The sequence below is a fragment of the Mustela putorius genome, unplaced genomic scaffold (genome assembly GCF_011764305.1).
Source record: "Mustela putorius furo isolate JIRA1106 unplaced genomic scaffold, ASM1176430v1.1 tig00000224_pilon_pilon_pilon, whole genome shotgun sequence".
NCBI lineage: Eukaryota > Metazoa > Chordata > Mammalia > Carnivora > Mustelidae > Mustela > Mustela putorius.
Genome location: NW_025421321.1, coordinates 9,854,333 through 9,878,646, shown reverse-complemented (window position 1 = coordinate 9,878,646; position 24,314 = coordinate 9,854,333). Strand labels below are relative to the sequence as shown.

At 43.7% G+C, this 24,314-nt stretch overlaps 1 protein-coding gene across 6 annotated transcripts in view; it reads left to right on the top strand.

Annotated features, from left to right (window-relative positions):
* The window catches only part of NPAS2 (neuronal PAS domain protein 2), a 153,025-nt gene that overhangs the window by 84,207 nt on the left and 44,504 nt on the right, over nucleotides 1-24,314 (top strand). For 5 of the 6 annotated variants that reach the window (XM_004753034.3, XM_045077700.1, XM_045077699.1 and 2 more), the window contains exons 3-5: nucleotides 8,652-8,800; nucleotides 13,204-13,295; nucleotides 18,198-18,287. In XM_004753034.3, coding sequence (XP_004753091.3) covers nucleotides 8,652-8,800; nucleotides 13,204-13,295; nucleotides 18,198-18,287 — 331 coding nt within the window. Of the gene's footprint in view, nucleotides 1-4,673; nucleotides 5,406-8,651; nucleotides 8,801-13,203; nucleotides 13,296-18,197; nucleotides 18,288-24,314 lie in introns of those variants that run through there. The other variant, XM_013056373.2, reaches the window with a different exon arrangement.

Sequence of the window (24,314 nt, the reverse complement as noted above, 5' to 3'; positions counted from 1 at the left end):
TAAAAGAGAGTGTCAGAGTGAATTTCTTTAATGACTTAACCATATGCTGTTCACAAAGTATTTGCTTAAAATATGATGATATAATAGGCTCAAAGTAAAACTGTGGGAAGTGATATACCACACAAACATTAATGAAAAGAAAGCCAGAGTGATTGTATTAATATGAAATATAAAATAAAGTAGATTTCAGAGCAAAAATTTACCAGGAATAAAGAGTGGCATACATAATGATAGTTAGTTTACCAAGAACACATAAAAATTCTGAATGTGTATACACCTAACAACAGAGCTCCAAAATGCTTGAAGCACAGCATAAGGAACTGAAATGTGTCTTTAATATGCTTATCAGTAGTAGAATTAGTAGATAGAAATTCAGCAAGTGTTTAGAAGAACTGAAAAACACCATCAACTAATAGGAACTGCTTGACATTTATAGAACACTCCACTAAACAAAAGCAGGATACACACTCTTTTCAAGTACACATTGAACACTCACTAAATCCTGTTTCACAAAATAAATGTAAAGAAGTCTAGATGAATGAAATTAAGTACAAACAGAAAGATGGCAAGAACAATATCTCTAAAACTTGGAAATTAACAGTATGGCTTCTAAGTAATTCAAAGGTTAGAGAGAAAGTCTCAAGGAATTTTAGAAAATATTTTGAACCGAACAAAAATAAAAATACCACATATTAATACTTGTAGGTTGCAGCTAAAGCAGTGCTTAGAGGAAAATCTATAGCATTAAATTGTTATAGTGGAAAACAGTAAATGTCTCAAATCAGTAACTATGCTTCTACTTTAAGAAACTATAAACAGCAGAGCAAAATAAATTCAAAACAAAAAGAAGAATGAAAATTTTAAGAGCAGAAATCAATAAGATTGAAAAAACAGAAAAATAATAGAGAAAAACCAAAATATGATTTAAAAGAAAACCAATAAGGATGGTAAGTCTTTTGCAAGAATGACCGAAAAATTACCAATAACAGAAATAAAAAAGGAGATATTATTACACACTCTTCAGACATTAAAGGGGCCATAAGGGAATACTATAAAAAAACTGTATACATGTAAAGTTGGCAACTTAGATTAGAGGTAAAACTCCTACAAGGTGAAATGGAAAGCCTAAACTATCCCAAATAAAGAAATTGAATTTGTAGTTAAAAATCTTCTGAAAAAGAAATCTCGGACTCAAACATTAAAAGAAAAATATCACCAATTTTACACAGTCCTTTCCAGTAAGTTAAGAGGAGGAAATACTTCCTAACTTATTTTCTGAGATTCTCATTACCTGGAGTGGGGCGGTGGGGAGTACAAGAAAAGAAAACTACAGACAGATATCCTCATGAACACAAATGTAAAAATCCTCAACAAAACATTAACAAGTATATGTGTGTAATATATACATATATCATACACATATATGTAAAATACAACATGACCAATTAGAGTTTTATCCAGGGAATGACAGGCTGTTCAGTCATTGTCATCCACCAAGTTTTCAGGGTAAAGAAGAAAAACCAAAACCACAGGATCGTTTTCAATGAAGTAGAAAAAGGTTTTGACAGAATTCAACTTGTATTTTTGTTATAAACTCCCAGAACACTAGGAATAGGAGAGAATTTCCTTAACCTGATAAAGGACATTTACATAAAACCTACAGCTGATATACTTACTGGCAAAAGATTGAATGTGTTCCCCTAGGATGGGGAATAAGACAAAGGTGTCTGCTGTCATCACTCCTGTTCAATGTCATACTGCATGTCTTAGCTAAAGCAATAAGACCATAAAAGAAATCAAAGACACATTGATTGGAAAAAAGGAAATAATGCTTCCCTTATTGACAGATGACATGTTTGTATATAGAACATCCCAAGAGACTTAGCAAAACAAATAAACTCCTGTAACTAATAAGTGAATTTAGCAAGATCACAGGATACAAGGTCAACACACAAATGAATCACCTTTCTGTAGGCCCACAGTGAACTATTAGAAACTAATATTAAGAACACATTGCGGCTTATAACCAATCCAAAAGAATGAAATACTTAGGTATGAATTGAATAAGACATATGTGAGTTACCTATGTGAAAATTTCAAAATGCCCATAGTAGAAATCAGAGAGACCTGAATAAATGGAAAGTTGTCTTTGTGTTTATGGCTGGAAGACTCTACAGAAAAAGATACCAAATTTTCCCAAATTGGTCCACAGATTTAAAGCAATTCCATTCAAAATCCCAACAAAACTCTTTGTAGATATACACAACTAATTGTAAAATGTAATGGAAAGACGGAGAAACTAAAATAGTTTTGAAAAATAATTTTGAAAAAGAGGAACAACTTTATCTGATTGGAGGAATCACATTATCTGATTTTAAGACTTATTATAAAGCTGCAGTAATGGAGACAGCATGGTGTTGGTGGAGGAATCGATCCAAACATAGGTCAATGAGATAGAATAGAGAATCGAGAACCCAGAAACTGACCCACAGAAATATGATAAAGTGATTTTTTACAAAGGTTCAAAGGTAACCCCATGTAGAAATGTCTTTTCTTTCATGGAGTTGACAACTGGACAACAACATACAAAACTTCAACCAAAACCTTACATATTATAGGGCCACCTGGGTGGCTCAGTGGGTTAAAGCCTCTGCCTTCAGCTCAGGTCATGATCCCAGAGTCCTGGGATCGAGCCCTGCATCAGGCTCTCTGCTCAGTGGGGAGCCTGCTTCCTCCTCTCTCTCTGCCTACTTGTGATCTCTGTCTGTCAAATAAATAAATAAAAATCTTAAAAAAAAATAAAAACCTTACATATTATAAAAATAATGAGCTCCAAGTGGATCGTGACACGAGAACTGTGTAGAGCTCCAGGAGGAGCATCTCTATGGAGATCTCTATGGTCTCTACAGGAGCCTGCGGCTGGGCAGAGGGTGCCCAGACCTGATATCAAAACACAATCCACAAAAGAAATAAATTGTGAAATTGAACTTCATCAAAATGAGAAACTTTGACTCTGTGAAAGACACCATTAAGGGAATAAAAAGGCAAGCTGTGAGAAACTAGTGACAAATCGTATGTCGGCGTCAGAATATGTAAAGGATGCCCAGCCCTCAACAGTAAGGAGATAAAAAGCCCAATTTAGAAATGGGCAAAAGACCTGAGCAGATGCGTCACCAAAGAAGATATACAGATGGCCAAAAAAAAGAGAACATCATTAGCCATTAGATAAATGCAAATTTAAGCCCCAGTGAGATAATACTGCATATCTTTTAGATTAGCTAAATTACAAGTACTGACAATATTAACTCCCCTTGAGGATGTAGAACATCTGGATCCCTCCTACGTGGCTGGTGAGGAGGTAGTAAAGCCACAGTGGGAAACAACTTGGAAGCTTCTTATGAAATTAAATGTACATTTTCCATAGGACCCAGATTACTCTTCAGAGAGCTGAAAACTTGTGTCCACACCCCCCCCCAAAAAAACCCTGTACACAAATGTATACAGCAGCTCTAGTCATAACCACCAAAAAAATGGGAAATAACCTGAATTTCCTTCACAGATAAATGGATAGACCAGCTGTGGGACATCCATATGATAGAAAACCGGTGCTCAGCACTAAGAAGGGGCAAGGTGCTGATAGGCATAGTAATCTGAATGAATCCCAAAGACATTTCTGTGGATAGAAGAAGCCAGGCTCAGGGATTATGTGCTTTATGGTTGTATTTCTATGACATTCCACAAGAGAGAGCATGGTGATGAAGAACAGGACAGGGGTTGCCTGGGGTTACAGATGTGGAGAGAATGAAGGAGCTTTAGAGGGAACTCTTCTGTCTCTTGGCTGTGGTGCTGGTTACACGAATTTACACATGTGTGAAAATTTATAGAGCTGTGCACAAAAGAAAAGGTTAAGTTTACTGTATGTTCATTTTGCGAGTAGGACTTTTAAAGGTATGTATCGACAGCATTACTTTTCCTTAGACAAATGAAATTCAGGTGAGGCTCTTTTTGCCTCTGAGGCCCGCTTTCTCCCTGGTGCTTGTCACAGGAGGTTTGGTTAGTACAGAGCCGGGGAGCGCAGCCCACAGCCACGCAGGGCACTGTGGTACTGTGCCTGGCCACCCTCGCCTCCCTGTCAGTCTCTGCTCACTTACCCCTGAGCGGGGTCCCTCTCCCCTTTCTCCTGATGTCCTGACCTTTTCTCTCTCCCTCAGATGGCCCATCAGTGCCCTGTCCCGAACTCATCCACAAGCCGAGACCAGATCGCCTATACTGGATTCTAGACGCTGTGGCTGGCCTCACTCTTTTTGTCCCCTCTCTCACTTTACTTTCCCACATCTCCAACTGTTCTGTCAAAGCTGACAGTGCACCTTTTCATTGGTTTTGTCCCCCCAGGCCACCTTGCATCAGCCCCTTCCCTTGATGCTTCCCTGACCCCCTGGCATGGCTGCTCTCTTTCCCATGTGAACTCCTTTGGCAGTTTGTCTAAACTTCTCACCTAACCCTTAAAACGTTGCCCCTGATGTGTGACTTGCCTCTCTTTCTCTAGACTCTAAGCTTCTTTCAGTTGGCTGTTTTTAGTATTTTCTCCAGTATTTTTCTGCAGTATTCTTCCCTGAACACAAACACCATCATCCCATTAGCATGCAATGCCATTTTTCTGCAGAAGATGTTTAGTTTCTAAGCTATAACCTCAAGCAGCCAGAATTTGTCACTCTTAGTTCTGTGCTCCCAGAGCACTGGTGCATGGCTCCATAACAGATAGCTTGGTGATGGTTCTGGAGGGAGCTGGAGGAGACAGGGGAGGGCACTGCTTCACAGCACGGGCACACAGGCCAGCCAGCTCCACCACTTCCTGGTCATGTGACTTCAGTGAGTCACACGACATCTCAGTGCCTCTGCTGTTTCATCTGTGAACTGGGAATTAGAGCATCTATCTTCAAGGGTCATTGCAAGGATGAAAGTAATTAATAGAAGTAAAGCATTTAAAATGGTGCCCATTGCATTAGTAAGTGCCCGACAAATGTTATCAATGGAACCATTGTCCCTTGGGGACCCCAGAAAAGATCACCTGGGGCTTTTTGAGCCCTGCATTCAAAACCAAAGGGTCAGGCTTGTATAGACGTGTATTTAACACACCCACACACATGCACACGCACACACAAACACCCACACCCACACACCTCTTCCCTTCCATCCTCCTTTCTTTCTCTCCTTCCGTCCTCTCTCTCTTCAATTCAGTAAGACAACCCCATTGAAGATTTGAGCAGACATTTCACAAAAGAACATATACGAAACAACATGAAGCATGTGAAGGGGTGTCCAGTGTCATTAGTCATCAGGAGATGCAAACTAAATCAGAAAACTGCAAATTAAAACTACAATGAGGAAACATCACAATGCCTCAGGTGAGAAGAGACTGACAATACCACATGTTGACAAGTCTGGAGGAGCACAAGGCCTTCTAGGTTGCTGGTGGACACGTAGACACAGTCCAGCCACTTGGCATAACCGCATGGCGGGATCTAATCACAGGGAACATCTAGTAAGACTATGACTCAGCAATTTCACACCTATGTATTTACCCAAGAGAAATGTGTGCCCATGTCTATGTAGAGACATGGATGTCAATTCTCCAATTAGCATTATTCTCCATCCCCCTGAACTGGAAACAACCCCATGGAATACTACTCAGCCATCAAAAGGAATATTCATGTGTACGACAACACAGATGAATCTCAAAAACCTAACGCTAACTGCACATTCAAGACTATATGCTGTCTGATTCTATTTACATGAAATTCTAAAAATGGCAAAACTAATGTGACAGCAGATCACTGGTTTCCTGTGGCTGTCATCAAGGGGAGATCAACCAGAGAGACACAGGAGAATACCTTTCAGGACGAGGGAACGGTTTGGTCTCTGAGTTTGGGTGGTGGTTACACAATTACCAAAATTCATTGAACCGTACACTTCAAATAGCTGGATTTTACTGAATGTAAATAATGACATGAAGGAAAAATCAAAGCCAGAGGCTGATGAGGGGTCTTTCAGCTGGTTGTCCCAGTACTTTCTGCATGGTGTCTCGGGGCCTGCCAAGACGACCTCCTTATCGGAAATAAGGTCATTTGAGGCTCATTTTCTTTCTCTTGCCTCAGAGCCACAGATCCAGCTGACAGTGACCGATTTCCAGTGGGCACCATAGTGTCTCAGGCGGAGGCTGACGGAAACAAGCTTGTGTTTCTGTCACTAATGATATAAGCCTTCATCGTATTCTCTGCCAGGCCATGTTGGTTGTCATTACACCCATTGAAGAAGAGAACAGAGTAATAATGAGCTGGGTGTTATCGGCTCACAAATAATTTATAATGGGCAAACTAGGACAGGAGCAGAGCTTTTTTTGGCTAAGAAGGCTCATGTCATTCTTTCAAATCTAGGCCAAAAAATTATTTATAATGCATAGACAGTCACTCGGAAAGTTAAAAGGTTTCTTTCTTCTCTCCTATGTGTTTGAACATAATGCTTTTTACCCTAGACTCGCAAAAGCTGCCTTAGTGTGTTCCTTGGACACCTGCATTCAGTCTGTGACTCTGAGAAGACATATATGAGGGTGGTTACTTGGCTAGGAATGAGACCTTTGTAGGAACCCTTTAAGGGTGTCAGGTCCTCCCCCAAATCCAAGAAGGTTAGGAATGAGGGAAAAGTCAGGAAAAGGAGATGGTTATGCATGGGTGGTGATCACACACTTGAGGTAAGCTTTGAAGAATTGCCTCAGGTATTATCAGGAAAGAACCCAAACCAAGATATAATCACAAAGGACAGCTTGCCAACGGGTGTGTTGAATTAAAGGCAGGTCGTGTGTCCTTAGTAGAGACAAGCAGGGTGGTTATGGCCCTATGACATCTGAGAAGAGGATATTTGCTCTGTGTCCCTATATTTGCAGGGGCTGTTTGGGGAAGCAGAATCTTTATTGACACTGATACTTGTCGGTATGGATACCGACCCCAGGGGAGGTGCAGCCCTCTGATGGGAATTTGCTGAACTGTCACAAGCCACCAGCACCCTGTCCTGACTATACATTGGCCAGTAGCCTCCTGATAAGTGATCAGCTGCCCTGGGCCTCTTGATGCCAGGCCCCAGGGTGCTGAGAGCAGCGGGTAGACCAGTTTGATGGGCCCCGTAGCTGAGGCCCCTGTCCTCCCAGTGAGCTGACTGTGGAACAAGTCCATCCTGGATGAAATGAGGAAGGTGGGTCCACTTTCGATCACCTTCAGTTAAAGTGATTGCTGATAAGGGGCTAGTCCCATGGGGTGGAGAGCCAGCCACTTGGTCTGTGGTGTGTCGTTAAAGATCAAGGCCTCTAGAGTGGTGCTGCTTCCCAGGGCAAGGGCAGGCTTCCTGCGACACATGCTCCTTGTTTGACTATCTATAAAATGGCCCATATAGTGTGTTTTCCTGTTCCAGTTCCTGAGGACCCCAGGCTTGCTCAGAGGTCCCCTCCCCTCAAGCCAAGTGGCTCTACTTTGATCTCTCTGTAGATGTGTGGTGTAGTGTGTCGTTTTAAAAATAGACTTTATTTTTTTTAGAGTAGGTGTAAGTTCACAGAAAAACCAAGCAGAAGGTAAAGAGAGCCCCCATATATCCCCTGCCCCTGTGTACGGACAGCCTCTCCATTACCAACAGCCCCCAGTGGATACAGTGGATGAACCCACACTGACACATCACTATCCCCCAGAGTCCCCACTTGCCATCAGCACCCACTCTTGGTGTTGGATATTGTGTGAGTTTAGCCAAATGTAAGATGATGTGGGTCCACCATGATCATATGGTACAAGGCATTTCACTGCCCTAAAAACCCTCTGTACCCCACCTATTTATCCATCCCCAGCCCACTGATCTTCTCACTGTCTCCATAGTTTTGCCTTTTCCAGAATGTCAAATAGTTGGAACCTGTGCAGTATGTAGTCTTTTCAGATTGGCTTCTTAAGTATTATGCATATAAGGCTCCTCTGTGTCATCTTGTCAAAGGTTCATCTGCTTAGCAGCTTGACAGCCGTACACACTCTCTGTCATACGTTGGCCCCAGGTTGAGCACGGTTTTGCAGTCATTTTCGTGTGGGATGTGCCTTGTCTCCCCACAAGATGATAAGCTCTGGGGCAGAGGCCAGGACATATGCCCTGTGTGGCACAGTTCTCTGCCAGACACTCAGGGCACCTGGCTTACCCTTGTAACTTGATGCTGAGGGCTGCATGCTCTGGGGTGGAGGGGACATGGTTAGAGCCTAGGAAAGGGCTTTCAGAGCAAAACCCTCTGGGCTGCAGCCGTGTACACAGCATGTCATTTGCTCTCTGAAGTTTAAAGCTCCATGAAGTCAGAGCAAGCAGCATCTGGCAACAGAGCTAATCTGTGTAAGGTTTTGCATCTGAGTCAGAACTTGCTTATTAACACTGTCTGTCTTTGTGGCCAAGAGTCTGGAAAAACATTTTTTTGTCCCCATTACCCAACTCTGAAATGTGGCGAACTTTACTTTCCCTGAAAGGGTTCTGATAAGATGATCACAACAGAACACACTCCGTTGGAAAGTACCTCCATTTCATAATAAAGCCTTTATGGAGTGGAATGTTCCAGTAACCTGTGTGTTCTGTGTTTACAGAGCTTCTCGAAACAAGTCTGAGAAGAAGCGTCGGGACCAGTTCAATGTTCTCATCAAAGAACTTAGCTCCATGCTCCCTGGCAATACGCGGAAAATGGACAAAACCACCGTGCTGGAAAAGGTCATTGGATTTTTGCAGAAACACAATGGTAAAGGTTCCGTTTGTCTCCATTTTTATTCCATTCCTGCCCTTTTTTGGTGATGACTGCATCAAGCTGGTCTTCTGCTTGGCTCTCTTCTTTCCAGCAAAGCCCAATCTCATCAGCCACGGGCTTTCTCCGGCAAAGGCACTCCACCCTCTTTAATACCCCACCTCCAGCAGGTTTGGGAAAGGACACTCTCCTCCCAAATTGCTTTATTAGCCAGAGGAGAGAATCTAAAGCAGCCTCACAGGTAGCACCCAGCCTAAGTGGAGTGATGTTAACCGTGGGAGTGTCTTGATTAAAAATGTCTGCAGCAAGCATTTTTCATTCAGCTCGGAAGAGAATCAATGCCCAAGAATTCATTTTCCAAATGAATTCTTCCTCCTGAGTGGACTGGTTTCTCCAACCCCCCCTGCCATGGCCCCTGAACTCTTTGGCCTTCTGAGGTACGCCATGGGAAAAATACACTGAAAATCAGGAATTTACTTACTTTAAATCCATTTTTTTGATTGAGAGATAATTCACGTGCCATAAAATTCGCCATTATAAAGTTTATAATTCAACGGTTTTAAGTGTATCCAAAAGGCTGTGCCACCGTTAATACTAATTTTCTCATCCCATAAAGTGGTCACTGCCCATTTCCCCTCCCTCCAAATCCTGACAATCACTCAACTACTTTCACTCCTTCTAGATTTGCCTAGTCTAGGCATTTCATACAAATGGGACCATCCAGTATGTGGTCCTTGGTTTCTGGCTTCTTTCACTCAGCATTCATATTTTAGCAAGCACTTGTGTTTTACTCCACATTATGGCCAATAATATCTATTGTGTGGATATACCACATTCTGCTTAGCCACGTATCAGTTGATGGCTTTTGGGTTGTTTCTACTCTTTAACCAGTATGAATAATGCTTCATGTACGGTTCTTTGCATGGTTATATATTTTCAGTTCTCTTGGACTTATATCTAGGATTAGAATTGCTCAGTTCAGTGGTAACTCAAGTTCAACTTTTTGAGGAACTGCAAACTGGTTTCTGTAGCAGCTGGACAGTTTTATACTCCAGAAGCCATGTATAAGGGTTTCAGTTTCTCCACATCCTTACCAACGCTTGTTATTGTCTGATATGTGTGTGTGTGTGTGGTGTTTATTATAGCCTTCCTAAGGAGTATGAAGCAATTATCTCATTATGGTTTTGATTTGCATTTCCCTAAAGATTAATAGTGTTGAGCTTTTCATGAACTTACTGGCCATTCATATATCTTCTTTAGAGAAATGTCTATTCAAATCCTTTGTCCATGGTTTAATTGGATTATCTATCTTTTTGTTGCTGAGTTGTAAGTGTTCTTCATATAGTCTGGATACTAGACCCTTATCAGATATATAATTTACAAATATTTCCCCCCAGTTTCTTTAACTTTTTTTTTTTAAAGATTTTATTTATTTATTTGACAGAGAACACAAGTAGGCAGAGAGGCAGAGAGAGAGAGAGAGAGAGAGAAGCAGGCTCTGCACTGAGCAGAGAGCCCAATGCGGGGCTCGATCCCAGGACCCTGGGATTATGACCTGGACTGAAGGCAGAGGCTTTAACCTGCTGAGCCACCCAGGCGCCCTACCCATGTCCTTTGACACACAAATGTTTCCAAGTTTGAAGCCCAATTATCTTTTTTTGTTGTGCTTGTTTATGTGTGTCTTAGGTATCTTATCTAAGAAACCATTGTCTAATCTAAGCATATGAATATTTGCATCACCTGTGTTCTCTTCTAAGAGTTTTTTAGTTTTAAGCCCTAGATTAAGTATCAAGCATATAAGCTATAGGGTGAGCATTTAGGTATTTGATCCATTTTGAGTTATTTTTTTGTACAAGGTATAAGACAGGGAGTTGAAATTCATCCTTTTGCATGTTGATATTCAATTATCCCAGCATTTCTTTCTTTTTAAAAGCTTTTTAATACTTACAGAAAATATACAAATAATAACTGTACAATCAAATTACTTATCACACGGTATATTAGTAAACACAGCTCGGTAAGTACAAGCTTCTCCAGTAGATGCCCCCTCCTTCCTATTACCTCTGCTTTCCCCAGAAGTAATCTCTATTTTGACTTCTAATACTAGAGTTGGGCTATTGGGACCTTATTCAGATGGAATCATAAGATTATAAACACCATGTTTATGTGGTTAATCTGTTCTTCCATTGTTGTGGCTAGTTCATTTTCATTGGTATATAGTATTCCATAACATGAAGTTACCACTTGACTCTATCCTTGAACTTAAGTCTTTCTCAAATCACCCTCTCTCCCTTTTACCTTTTTCCTTTAAACCCTTTTACCTCTTAGCACTGACCACCCTACCCTGCTGCTCACCTGTGGATGGTACAATAAATAAATAAATTGGAGCGGGGGTTAAGAGGGTTCAGTAGATATTAACACGCAAGAAGAGTAGAATTCTCTGTTTTTTTCCCTTAACCATGACACCAAACATAATAAAGTCAGAAATGTCAGGTTATTGAGGAGATAATTATGATTCTTCTGTGCTTACAGTGATGCTTCTCTTTCATAGAACATTTTCCTAGACAAGATGATTTCATGGAAGAGGGCACAGCTAGGACATTAGAAAGTTTCATTATACTTTCTATTCTTTCATTGATTCTTTAATAATTTTATATACCTATTAAAAAGATGACAGTTATGATAAACCTCCTTTTTTCTTCCAAAGCTGCCCAGGGGAGTGTAAAGAATATGTTAATTGCTTTTGTTAAAAGTCAGGGAAGAATAATCAAGCTGGATTGGAACAAAGTGTTGCAGCAGTATTCCAACTGCCCCAGTAATTTAATCAGAATGGTTATGTTTCCTGAATGATGATTTGGCTAAGTGAAATAGCAGGTTGGTTCGATTACTAAGATATTTTGCACAAATTACTCAAACTAGGTCAGTGCCACTGAGAAGCAGGACAGCTGTTAAATAGGACAGCTGGGATCAAGTTCATCAGTATGACATTTATGCTGGGCTCTGTCCGCTGCAGAATTACAGAATTGTCAAATTGGGACCTGGAAAGAATCAGTCAGCAGAAATGCGGCCTCCTAACATCAGGAGCATCCATCCATCTCTACTTCACCTTTTTTATAAGACTAAGGCCTACTTTGCACAGCCCCCTCAAAGGCAACCCTGATCACCTGTGGATCTCACTCATCCTCTGTGATTTTACGTTCCAAAGAAAGCAGAAAATTCATCAAAGATTTTATGGAGGAATACAGCAGTTAGACCAAAATTTGGATTAAATCAAAAATAAAAACAAACAATAACTTCAGTTATAATCCAAGTGGACGGGAACTCCACAAGAATCCGCAGTAGAGCAGAGAACACCATGGTCAGCATCTGTTCAGGGCTCCCTGTGAGCCAGGCAGGCATTGTTCTAAGGATTCTTGTATAGGAACACATGTGAGCTTCACAGCAGCTCACCTAAGTTAATATTATTTCACAAGTGAGACAATCAAGGCACAGAGATGTTAGGCCACTCACCCAAGTGAGACTGTCAGCTTGGTAAGGAATCTATACAAGGCAGTCTGCCTCCAGATGCCAAGTTTTTAATACTACTCTCTCTCTTTCTATCAAATAAATAAACAAAATCTTAAAAAAAAAAATTTAAAAGATGGAGGATCAACTGAAGGAAGAACAAATATGACCGATACAGCATTTGAGCTATCTGTAATAATCTTATCAGAGACATTTTAGTAATAAAACAAAATACACTTTCAAAAATGTAAAAGAACTCAATTACTTAAGGGGTCCTCTGTATTCCAATGACTACTGAATTTACAAACGTGAATAACATCTTCAGTACAAGGTAGTTGCAGAAACAAGCAAGGGATTGATCCATCCAGAAAAGGTTTGAGAAGAATAAATTCTGGCTTTAAAAGCAACTAAGTAACATGTATTTGTCTGACACATTGTACTTCAGTATCGGGAAATGCTGAAAAATACATGACATTCTGCAGAGACACGGGAAGTCATTCACTACAAGCCTAAGGTGTGTCTGGAATTTTGAAAATGTCAGATCTCTAAAGTCTTCTGCTTTGCCTTGACCATGAAGCTGTAGCTTAGGACCATGTCCCACCGTCCCAGTCTTTGTTCCCATTGCCTTGATAGGTGGAGAATGTAGCTCCTTCTCCTCAAGCCTCATCAAAAGGATGTGAAAACATCAAGAGACGCCTTTACGCGCATTACATCCAAAGTTCTGGTCCTTGGAAATCAGGATAACCTGTTTCCTTGTCCTGGCTTCTTTAATTAAACAACACATAGGTTTACACAAAATTACATAGAAATAAGTGTGCTTTGTTTGTCCATTCTAATTCCAAGATACCTTTGACATAACCATTTATTTATGGTTTTTTGTTTTTTGTTTTTTTTAGAAGTCTCAGCGCAAACGGAAATCTGTGATATTCAGCAGGACTGGAAACCTTCATTCCTCAGTAATGAAGAATTCACCCAGCTGATGTTGGAGGTGAAATGCGCTTTCCAATTAGCTTAATTAGTGGTCGCAAATCAAAATGTAGCCGCTTCTTCCAGATAAGACCCATCCCTGAAGCAAACAACTGTTCTTGAACCTGGAAAGAGGTCTTGAAGCAGAAACTCCTTAAAGCCCTGCATGCTATTGCTTGTTTTTTGGCTACTGAGTTTGGCAGCATAAGCAAGAATCCCCAAACTGGATGTGAGTGTGTGCAGGGTGAACCCGCTCATGGTCTCCCAACCAGCGGACACCCAGTGGGGGACCAGGGAGGGACAAAGGTGCAGGTAGGTAAGAGGGGAAAGAGGGAGGAAAAAGCCCATCTCTGCACTGTCTTTGTGGCTCAGAGTCTCCTCTTTAGAATGCAATGATCATATGTTTCCCTTAGTAGAACACATTTTGAAAACCAAAGTCTTCTTTTAAAGTTGGGCTTTTAACTTGAGCTCACATTACATCAACACACCATGTGGGTGTCTACCGTAAGTGACCCTGGGCCTTCCCACCCGGCACACGCCCTTTCTGGGCTGAGGAAGATGCTCACATTTCTTCCTCCAGAAAGTTAGGTGCCCACACCCATCTACAGGGATGTATTTGTGGAAATCCGGCCGAGCTGAGCCGGTGGACTTCTTCAGTGTCCTGTGTTTACATTTGGCTGAAACTCCTCTGCCGAGATGAGGATGAGTCTCTCTGTGGCGGGGTGCTCTGAGGTCTCAGCTGGGGATTAGGCTGGGAGTGCATGGACATGACAGTGGAGGGAGAGAAGGCTCCAGACGTGGCATGTCTGGGCCCTTGAAGAGGAAACCGAGACAAATGAGCTCAGCGAAAGGAAGTTAGATGCTGGCTACATGTCAGCAGTTCCTGGCAGAGTTTTTGGAAAGTGGCTTCTTTCTTTATCTCATCTTAGGTGCGTGTATAAGACTGATGTAAACTTTAATTTACATAGATTAACTATGCAGAAAACAGAAAGTACTGGAGTAAGAAAATGCCAGAATGAAGATGTCCAAATATTATGAAATATAAGCGCATTAATGAACATTTGCATAAAATGAAAGATACTTAAATCTACATGGGAACTATATTTAAAGAAAATACAGAACTTTCTCCAGAAGCAATGCATTTTAAGTATGTTAAATTTAGAGCAGCTTGTGAAATATAATGTTGAATTAATGCATCATTATGCTACTTTACATAAATCGTTTTATCTTTTAATTCTTAGGGACAGTAGTTAAAACTCATAACCCTATAGAACCCAGCCTCTTTTTTAAGAGCCTGTAGCACATTCTTCCTTTTTCTTCCCCCCACCGAGTTTCAAGATATCAAAAGTGTCTGAGGAAACAAGACTTTTAAAAAGTTAAAAATGGATACATATTTGGGCTGAAAGGCAGGACTGAGATTCAGGAGACTAGAATTTCTAGAAAAGTAAGGTTTTAGATTGGTATGTATATTCCTTCTGCACGTTCCCTGGCTCCCAGTATAGACTCCTTGAAGCGAATCTGAAGGAATCGTGCCCGATGAGTGAATTAAGTCTCAAGTTAATCCTTCTGGGATTAGCCTTCTGGGCAAATTGCTGCTTTGAGGAGCCTGGGAAACCCATCCAGTACTACTTCAGATTAATCTCTGTTTCAAGCTTCTGTTCTGACCTGTTGCTCTTCAGGAGACACAGACCTGGTCCTGAGTAACAGTACTTCTAGTATCTTCTGGATGGCCTGGGCCCCACGGGGCCCCCACAGGATGAGATTGTCACCATTTGCCACTAGGCAAATGCTTATTCGTGTGTGTGTGTGTGTGTGTGTGTCCCTTTCCAGCCACACAACCTCTCCTTTTCCAGAGCCATTTCAGGGACTGTGAGGAATTCAGATGCCATGCCTTGGTAACCATGAGGATCCCGTTTTAAAGCAGGACAGAACCCATCAGCCCCCAAGGTGCTGAGCCGCCGGTGCCCTCTTGATATGACTTCCTCCTCCTTCCCTCTTTTCTCGGAAAGCCCCCCAGCCCAGACTCTGGGAGGATGCACACATGGTCATGGGGTTTGAAAGAAAAAAGTGCCTTGGCTGCAGACCAGCCAGGCAGGTACCGTGTTCGCAGATAGAGAGGATGGCTACAAGTTCCCGAACACGTTGACTCAGACAAAGGGGCAGCTTTTGCTGGCTGGCCACTACCGGGTTTCTAGCATTTCTTCTGAATTGTATTCAGAAGAAAAGCTACAGCCATTTTTTTCTCTTAGCCCAGAGGTTGTCCCTGGACAACCAATCAGGAATGATTGGTTGAGCTGAGGTTTGTTCCTGACCTGAGGAAGTGGTTGAATCAGGAATTGGCAGAATTGGCAGAAAGGTGTGTTTTTGTTTCCTTCTGGTGTGTGGCAGGTATAAAACTGGGGCCATGGTGGCATTTTTGGCATCCCTGAAGCTGCTGTCGCTGTCACTTTCACTTTGAGACTTTGCAATGAGTCTGCTGAGTCCCTCAGATGGGGCTGATGGGATCCTCTAGAACCCTGGCAAGTGTGCTCCAAGCAGTGACTTAGCACCCCTCTTGTGCATTTCATGGGAGACCCCAATTATCTGATGAAAGTTACCTCCCATCTATAAATACCTTCAGTTTTTTAACACCCACATGCTTTATAAGCCCAAGAGGGGCTTGGGCCCACTGCACAAGAAGATAATTTGAACTGCTTCTCTTTTCCCAATATACTGCCCTGCATTTTCAAAAAAAGGTCCAGCCAACATCCTCGAGAGCACTCCCATCTCTTAAAGCACCTCCAAGAGTGCCACAAATAGAACTAAAAAACCATTAGGAAAAGAAACAAAAGGAACCAAGATGTACCTCTGGGTTCACCATGACCCATAAATCTTATTGGGGATTTCTTAACCTTGGCCCTATCGACGCCTCGGACCTCATCATTCTTTGTTATTGGGGTGTCCTGTGCATTGTGGGACTTTTCAAAGCATCCTTGGCCTCTACTCACTGGATGCCAACAGCACCCACCCCAGTAGTGACCACCAAAAACGTCTGTTGTCATCCCTAGATGTCTCCTAACAGAGGTGGGTAGGAGAGGCGGCAAAACTGTCCCAGTTGAAAACTACTGACAGAACCCAAAAGGATGAGGTCCACTTAAGAAACACGGTTTAATATATTTTTCAGTCTTAAATCCTGCAATATGTAAATGTAAAATAATAAATGACCCTAGTGTTCGTTTTCCTGGTGAAGAGAGCTTTCTCCCGTTCTGGCACGGTGCCCTTCATGTGCGGTTAGTGGACCATTTCCGCTTCCTGTTGCAGTGCACCTAGTTGCACCCTCCAAACTGAACGAATCAGTGCCCTTTTGGCCTGGCAGACTTCCAGTGACACCCTGGGAGGAACTAGCTGAGTGCATACAAAATGTTTCCAGAACTTTCTGAGCACATATTTCGGTGTGACTTTTTTTCTCTTAAAGCGGAAAAATTCTCATATTTGAGGATGATCCTATTTCAAAGATATAGTCGGTACAAAGTGATAGGTTTATAGTAACTGTCCGCCTGAGCATATTATTCCCTCAAAGACTCATTTTCTGGTGAGATGGGCTTGTTTTAATCTTTTCCATCTATTCTGTGCCCCTATATAGCCCATTGCCAGGATGACCCCATTCAGTGCTAAATGACACAGTCTGAATTTTTTTTTATCTTAATGTTAATTTTTAAGGATTTTAAAAATTATTTTTATTAACATATAATGCATTATTTGCCCCAGGGGTACATCAGTCTTACACACTTCACAGCACTCACTGTAGCATATACCCTCCCCAGTGTCCATAACACAGCCACCATGTCCCTCCCTCTCCAGCCCCCAGGAACCCTCAGTTTGTTTCCTGATATTAAGAGTCTCTTGTGATTTGTCTTCCTCCCCAGTCCCATCGTGTTTTATTTTTCCCTCCCTTCCCCCTAGAACCCCTATCCTGCCTCTCAAATTCCTCATATCAGAGAGATCATATGATAATTGTCTTTCTCTGATTACACAGTCTGAATTTTTTTTTACAGATTTTATTTATTTATTTGACAGACAGAGATCACGAGTAGGCAGAGAGGCAGGCAGAGAGAGAGAGGAGGAAGCAGGCTCCCTGCTGAGCAGAGAGCCCAATGCGGGACTCGATCCCAGGACCCTGAGATCATGACCCGAGCTGAAGGCAGAGGCCCAACCCACTGAGCCACCCAGGCGCCCCACAGTCTGAATTTTTGAAATCTACTCTCAGATGTGTCTTATGAAAGCATCATGAGCGTCCAATAAGGAATCTAAAAAAAAAAACAGCGAAAGTGTCCGTGAGGAAACGTTCACAGCCTACCTCCTTTTCTATCAGAAGCACCTAGAGCAGCGAGCTCACATACAGCAGATACTCAGGAAGGAATGTGAATGTTCTTTACAAACAGTTCCATTGGGAGGCATTCCTCCCATGGCAGTGAATGTAGGCAGACGTCAACCCTAACCGACGGTTGTTAATGTACCTGCTAGGTCCAATATCTTCTGGTAAATTGAACTCAAAGCACTATTGGGGGTCAGGGGCTAAGAACCATTGAATATCACTGACATCTTTTTAATGGTAAATGTGAGGTTTCTGATTCAGCCCAATAGGATGCTTATCATTAAATTACCTACGTAATTTCCATGGCTAAATCGAGTTTAAGGATTCCAAGAGGTCCAATTTTCCAGGGAGCCCTTTAGTGCTTTTGCAAGCCCTTTGCCTGGGCTAGATGAACTCTGCATATGAAACCATCCTGTGTGCAAGGCTGAGAAGGGTAGTGAGGTTATTCATGGAAATATTCTAAGAACTCCAAAACAAAGTCAATGTCATAACAGGGGATCCTTTGCTTCAGTGACATTCTGCTCCACAAAGGCATCACTAAGGAATCTTCCACTGTTGGATTCTCTGCAGGCACTGGATGGCTTCATCATCGCAGTGACAACGGATGGTAGCATCCTCTATGTTTCTGACAGTATCACGCCTCTCCTTGGGCATTTACCGGTAAGTTTCTGCTCTGCTGGCCTTTGCCAGTCCACATTATTATCTTCCCTTGAGAACCATTCACATCTCAAATAGGAGGTGATGGAGTCAGAGGGGGCATGTATGTAACAAGGGTTAAGGTGTGTCCTCAACAAGGCCGAGGCCAGAGTCCCCAGGGGGGAAGGGCAGGTGCAGGAATATGCTGTTCTAGAACAAACAAGGCACCAGGATCTCAAGGTGGCAAGACCCAGCAGGGGGATGTGGGTGCAGGTGCTCACCCTCTGTGCCCCAGAAACCATGCAGGAGCTGAGCTGCTGAGAGAGTCCGGGCACAGTTAGCAGATCTTAGAGCCTGGCCAGAGACTGATGTATGTCCTACAAAGGGAAAGGCTGACCTCCTGGGTCAACCGAGAGCTGGTGGAGGAATGCATAGCAGATGGCTGGAGATGGGATATGGTTTGGGGACCCCTGGGACATGTCTGAGATGGAAAGTAGGTGGTGGCTCTTAATGGTAATAAAGGATCCATGGCAAGGGTGATGGGGGCAGTGGGAAGAGAGTTGAAATATTCCGGGAAGATGCGGTTGGACCAGGGAAGTCTTGGGGAATGAGGAAGGTGTGGACATCAGGACAAGCTCTGCCATCCCAGGGACTCCAGATGGAGGCTCAGAGGCAGGCTGGGTGCTACTTGACAAAGGCCTTCTTAGATGCTCTCCCTCCCCTTCTTCCTCCCTCTATCCCTACATGCTTCCCTCTGTGCCTCTTGTCCTCCCTCCTCTCCTCCTCTTTGCGTAAGCCTGCCTGGCACCCTCATAATCCGCAGTCGGAAGGACCTGACTCACCAAGCAGCACCTGACTGCTGGAGGTTCCCCCTCTGGGAACCCCTCAAGGGCGTTTGGCCTGCCTTCCATTTCCTGCCACCCCATTATTTATTCCTACAGACTATGGCTTTGAATGACAGCTCTCCCAGGAGCATCGTGGTGGGGATAAAATCTCTCTTATCTCTCCTTCCCACAAGTCCTACCAAACCTCTTAATACCACTGCTCCCCGCTCCCAGCACATCGGCGGTGGGGTAAGATGTGATAAGGAGGTTTACCGCTTCCCCTGGTTCCTGTACAAAGGCAATCTCGGAAATCACTGAGGACCACGGCCCTTAGCTGTACCTGCTGGGGGGCAGCTCGCCTTCCTCGGGGTGAGGAGCCCAGCTTTGCTACTGGCCCAACATGCCATCTTGTGCTGGGTTACACTTTTTCCTCGGAAGCTACTCCCCATCATATCGTTTCTGCAAATAATGCCGATCAAAGCTGCCGTCATTAAAGAGGCTCCGTGTCATTGCACGTTCTTCCTTTGCTGGTCACTGTGTGGTGTAGCCCAAAAAAGCAGTTTTTACCTTGCTAGGCAGATGCCTTCGCATTACCCCCACTGTCTCTCTAACTTTTGTGTTTCAGCCCACTCCCTGCACCATCTCCAAGGTAGATTAGGGTTGGGGCTTTCTCTCTCCTCCTGATGGCCATCAGAGAGACTGATTCTCGCTTGACCCCAAGGAGGCAAGAGTTCAGGTTCGTCTTGGCTTTATCTAAGGCCAGAAGAGTGATAAGCTCAGCTCATCCAATCAGCCTGGCTTCCTCAGGCTGACCTGAGGTGGCTGAGGAAAGAAGCAGCAATGAGGTGCTTCTTGGGAGGGGTTTGTGTTTTGTCTTGAATGGACAGGATTGGGCCATGATAGACGCTGATTGAAAGCAATGACACGGAGCCTCCTTAATGACCCAGGAATGAGATTCAAGAGCCCAGAGCTGTTTGAGGAAACAGGATTTGCACTGTTCTGCTTTATGCTCTTGTAATTATCTGATGACCCAGTTGCTATATGTGGCAGAGGGGACTTAGAAAGTGAGTTGGGAATTCTAATTTGAAATTACAGAGCAATTTAGGACCACCTTTATGAATTATTTTCTAACTCTGGAAGGAGCAGAAATGATCCCATGTCTAGCTTATGAGTGTTAGACCCATAATGAATCATGAGTGTCTGTATATAGACCCACATGCAGACACACATAGAGTTAGCCCTTAAACTCTCCAGTGGAGGTGAGCCTAGGATGGACAATTTAACTTCTATTTACTTCTAACTCTAATTTTCTGGTTTTTACCAAGAGCACTGCCTACTTTTCCTTTTTTGCTTAGCATTCACTTGCATCTTTGCTCTCAAGCAAGGACAAGAGCGATTAAGGATGGAAACTTACCTGGTGCCAATCAGTAACTGGCTGTCTGAGCAGAGGAGACCTCTGGGAGGAATGCCTCTATCACCCCTACTTTACAAAGGAGGAGATCCCAGGGGGCCAATCGAGTGAGGGCAGAGCAAGGCTGAAACCAGGAGCAACTGCCCTCAGAGCCCAAACTCCTTACCACTCTACTCTGGTGTCTTCCTAAAGCCAAGAATTTGGGTTTCTATGGGAGAATTCTGCTTTTGTTTTAATTCACTTCAATTTGGACTTACTTATTACTCAGCAGGAGCACAGGACTTGTCCATGGATGACACAGCCATTGAAAAGTCCCATGTGAGTCACTCACAATGTAACAAGCACCATTAAGAGTCCCTTACATGAATTCATGGGTGTAAAACACTTGGAATAGTACCTGGCATAGACCTTGAGCTACATCACATTTGCTGTGGAGAATTACAATGCTTAGGAAGAGAGGATGGGGAAGGAAGGCATGTCCAACAGAGGTACAGTGTGGGCAGGGCAGGAGGCCATGGGCCCCAGCAGCCGTGCCTCTTGTTGGTATCAGAGGCTGGCATGCCAGGGGTTGGGTCCCACTGCCCCTTGTAGGGCCTGGGGTTGGAGGCCCGTCGGTGACTAGGAAGGTTGAGGGATAAAAAGCAGCAAGAATTCCTTTCTTCTTTTGAGACCGTTAGGCTACTGTCTCTCTGTCTCCTTCCTACTACTAGAAACTCAGACATGGCAAAAGCTCACACGATAGATTTTTGTATAGCAATTTTCTGATGCAATATTCTAGAGCTTTCTTTCCCAATTTGATAGAAAAAAGAAAGCGGCTCAAAGCAGGAAATGGTTTTAAGACAAAGTCAAAACTTTCCTGGGGTGGTGACACCAGCACATTTTGGTGTCTAGAATTAACACAAGCAGTCAAAGAAGCAATGTGGGCATCGTCGATGAGCAAGTGGATGGGGGACCAAGGGCTAAAGGGAGCTTCTGGGATGAAAACTTTCCAGGAAAGATATAACATGCCTCTGATGGAATTAGGAAAGAATATGGCTGAGGCAGACCCAAATGAGACCCAAAGTAGGCATAAACTTTTGTTTGTTTCTGAAGAACCTAATTTCCCTGTTTTTATTTGTTAATGAGTGCCATGTTTGCTTAACGAGCTGGACCATGCTGTCTGTACATAAGGCAGAGGTCCTATCTCCAGGCCTGAGCATAGACCCGAGGTGCCTAAGTGTCTGTTGAGTGAGGGGCTGAGCCCTTAAATGGGGCTGCTACTTTGGGAGCAATTGCAAACAGCTCAGCAGGAGAGGGAATTGCCTCCAAAGTAGGAAATGTGTGCATGGACAGCACCACGTCCCTGAAGGAAAATAATCTAAGGCACAAGTGATTATAAACGTACAGAAATCTACAAACCAAAACTACTTCCATGGAATGCTGGTTCTCCCAGTGAAAGCTCCAGCAAGCAGTACAAGATGAAAGTAGGATAAAGGGCCAGGTTCCCATGGTCAGGGTCACGGCAAGGAGAGGAGGTCGCAGAAAAGAAAGAGAACCCATGGCTGACTTTACCACACAACACAGCAGCAAGTCCATGAAACACCTCCCAGGAGATGTCGCTCTGCCCTTCCTTCCCCACCCTGTACTCCCCTGCAGGAGAACACACCTAGTCCCGGGCATCTGGTCAGAGATGGCTCTGGGCAGGACCCAAGCGGTGGGTAGCTCTGTCTAGGAGGGCTGTAGCAGGTGTGGCTGCATGCAACTCGGAGCTGGTCACAGGTTAAAGGAGTTCAGGTCATATTTTATTTTATTTTATTTTATTTTATTTTATTTTATTTTATTTTATTTACTTATTTGAGAGAGAGAGAGCACAAGCATGGGGAGCAGCAGGCAGAGGGAGAAGCAGATCCCTGTGGAGCAGAGAGCCCAGCATGGGCTCCATCCTAGGATCCTGGGATCATGACCTGAGCTGAAGGCAGGTGCTTAACTGACTGAGCCACCTAGGGGCCCCAGTTTTCTCTATTTTAATATGCTTTTGATTTTTATAAAGCATGCTTACAAAAGTATGCATGAAACATTCCTTCAGTGTTTAAACCCATGATAGAGTGAGTGCAAACATACAGGTGGGTATGTCTGGAAGCACAGAACCTCCCATCTGTTCTTCTCCCATCCCACCTCCCAGCCAGAGATGACCATTTACCTGGCTTTTATGATCATTGCTTCCTTGATTTTCTTTGTAGTTCTACTGACTTTTGATTTGTCATGCAACACGATGATTTAGTATTGTCTTCTGGCTAACTTTAGGAAAATAGAATCCTGGGAAATGGACTCCTGTTGCTCAACATTGTCTGTGAGATCCATCCATCTCAGGCTCTTCCTGGTGGTGGTCATGGGTTTATGTCATTGCTGCCTGGTTCTCCCCTGGAGGAATGTGCTAGCGTTTCTGCATCGGTTCCAGGTTGGAACTCCTGGAAGGTGCCTTTGTGAACAGGCTGCTTGTGTTTCCCAATGAACATTTGCAAGCATGTCATGGAGAACTTAACGTAGGATGGCTGGATTGGATAGTGGGTGCAGCTTCACGGGTACCCGGTGACACCACGTTGTTAATGATGGTTGCACCATCTCCACTGGCAGAGTCGAGAGTTCTAGGTGCCCCATATCACAGCATGTGGATTGGCTGGCTTCTTAGCATTTGTCAGTCTTTCGCATGGAGTTTTAACTTGTTTTCCTCCCAGTTACTAAGGAGAGTGGGCATCTTTGCACATGCTTGTTAGCTATTTGGATTTCCTCCTTTGTGAACACAGTGCTTGTTCGGGGGTTTTGCCATTCTTCTACCAGACCATCTGGTTTGTTCCTTGTAATGTGGAGGCATTCTTTCCATGTTCTCGACACTAGTCCTCTGCCAGATACTGTTTCGATCTCCTCCTGCTTGCTCTCCCTTAGGAGGTCTGGCTGGACACAGGTGCTCGACCACAGTTTATTAGTTTCCTGAGCTCACAACCTGGAGACCAGGATGCAGGGCCACATGGGACCACACCCTGGAGCAGTGCCCCCGCAGGGACCGTGAGAAGCAGGCTTCATAGTAACAAGAGGTTGGGGTGCCCCCTGGTCCCTACAGGGGTGAGACCAGTTTCTTTGAATAATTCGGCAGGCTGGCAGGGCCCCATCGACAAAGAGCGTTGTTTAGCTAGGGGGCCTTCCCATAGGGGCAGAGTGTGAAGGAAAACTTTCAGTTGGGCCCATCGAGGGCCTCCCAGTTTTGCTAGGTGACAAGGCAGCGTTTAACACTGAGCCTTCATTTTAGGACTTACACCATGGCTTATGTGTTACAAATATATTCTCTCCTCTTGTGGCTCCCCTCGCTCTCTCTAGATTCTTTTCATGAACAGAGATTTTTTTATAGTTGGTACCTTTTATATCCTAATTAATTCTTCACTACTCTAGGGTCAAAGCCACTCCCTGTACAAGCTTCTAAATGCATTACCATTGGGCCATCAGTTTGATTCTGAATTTAAAGTGCACCAAAACCTATTCGATGTGTCTCCAACTTCCTGGCCCTTTCGGAGACTGAGGCCCTGACTGCTTCGGGGAGCCCATTCCTGCCTCTTCTCAGGGTGAGGCTTCTCCACGATGTCTCACGATTGCCCCTTCTCCAAGACTTCTCACTGTGGCCAACACATCTCCAGCCAGAACTACCAGGGTCTGTTTGGGTCCTTGCTGGACAGAGCGTCCCCCGGCTCCCTTCCAACTCAGCTGGCCAGCTTCTGTGAGCTCCGTGGATGGGCTCACTGAGCTCTGCTGGGTGCCACCAAACGCTGGTTCCTGGAGTGAGAGGAC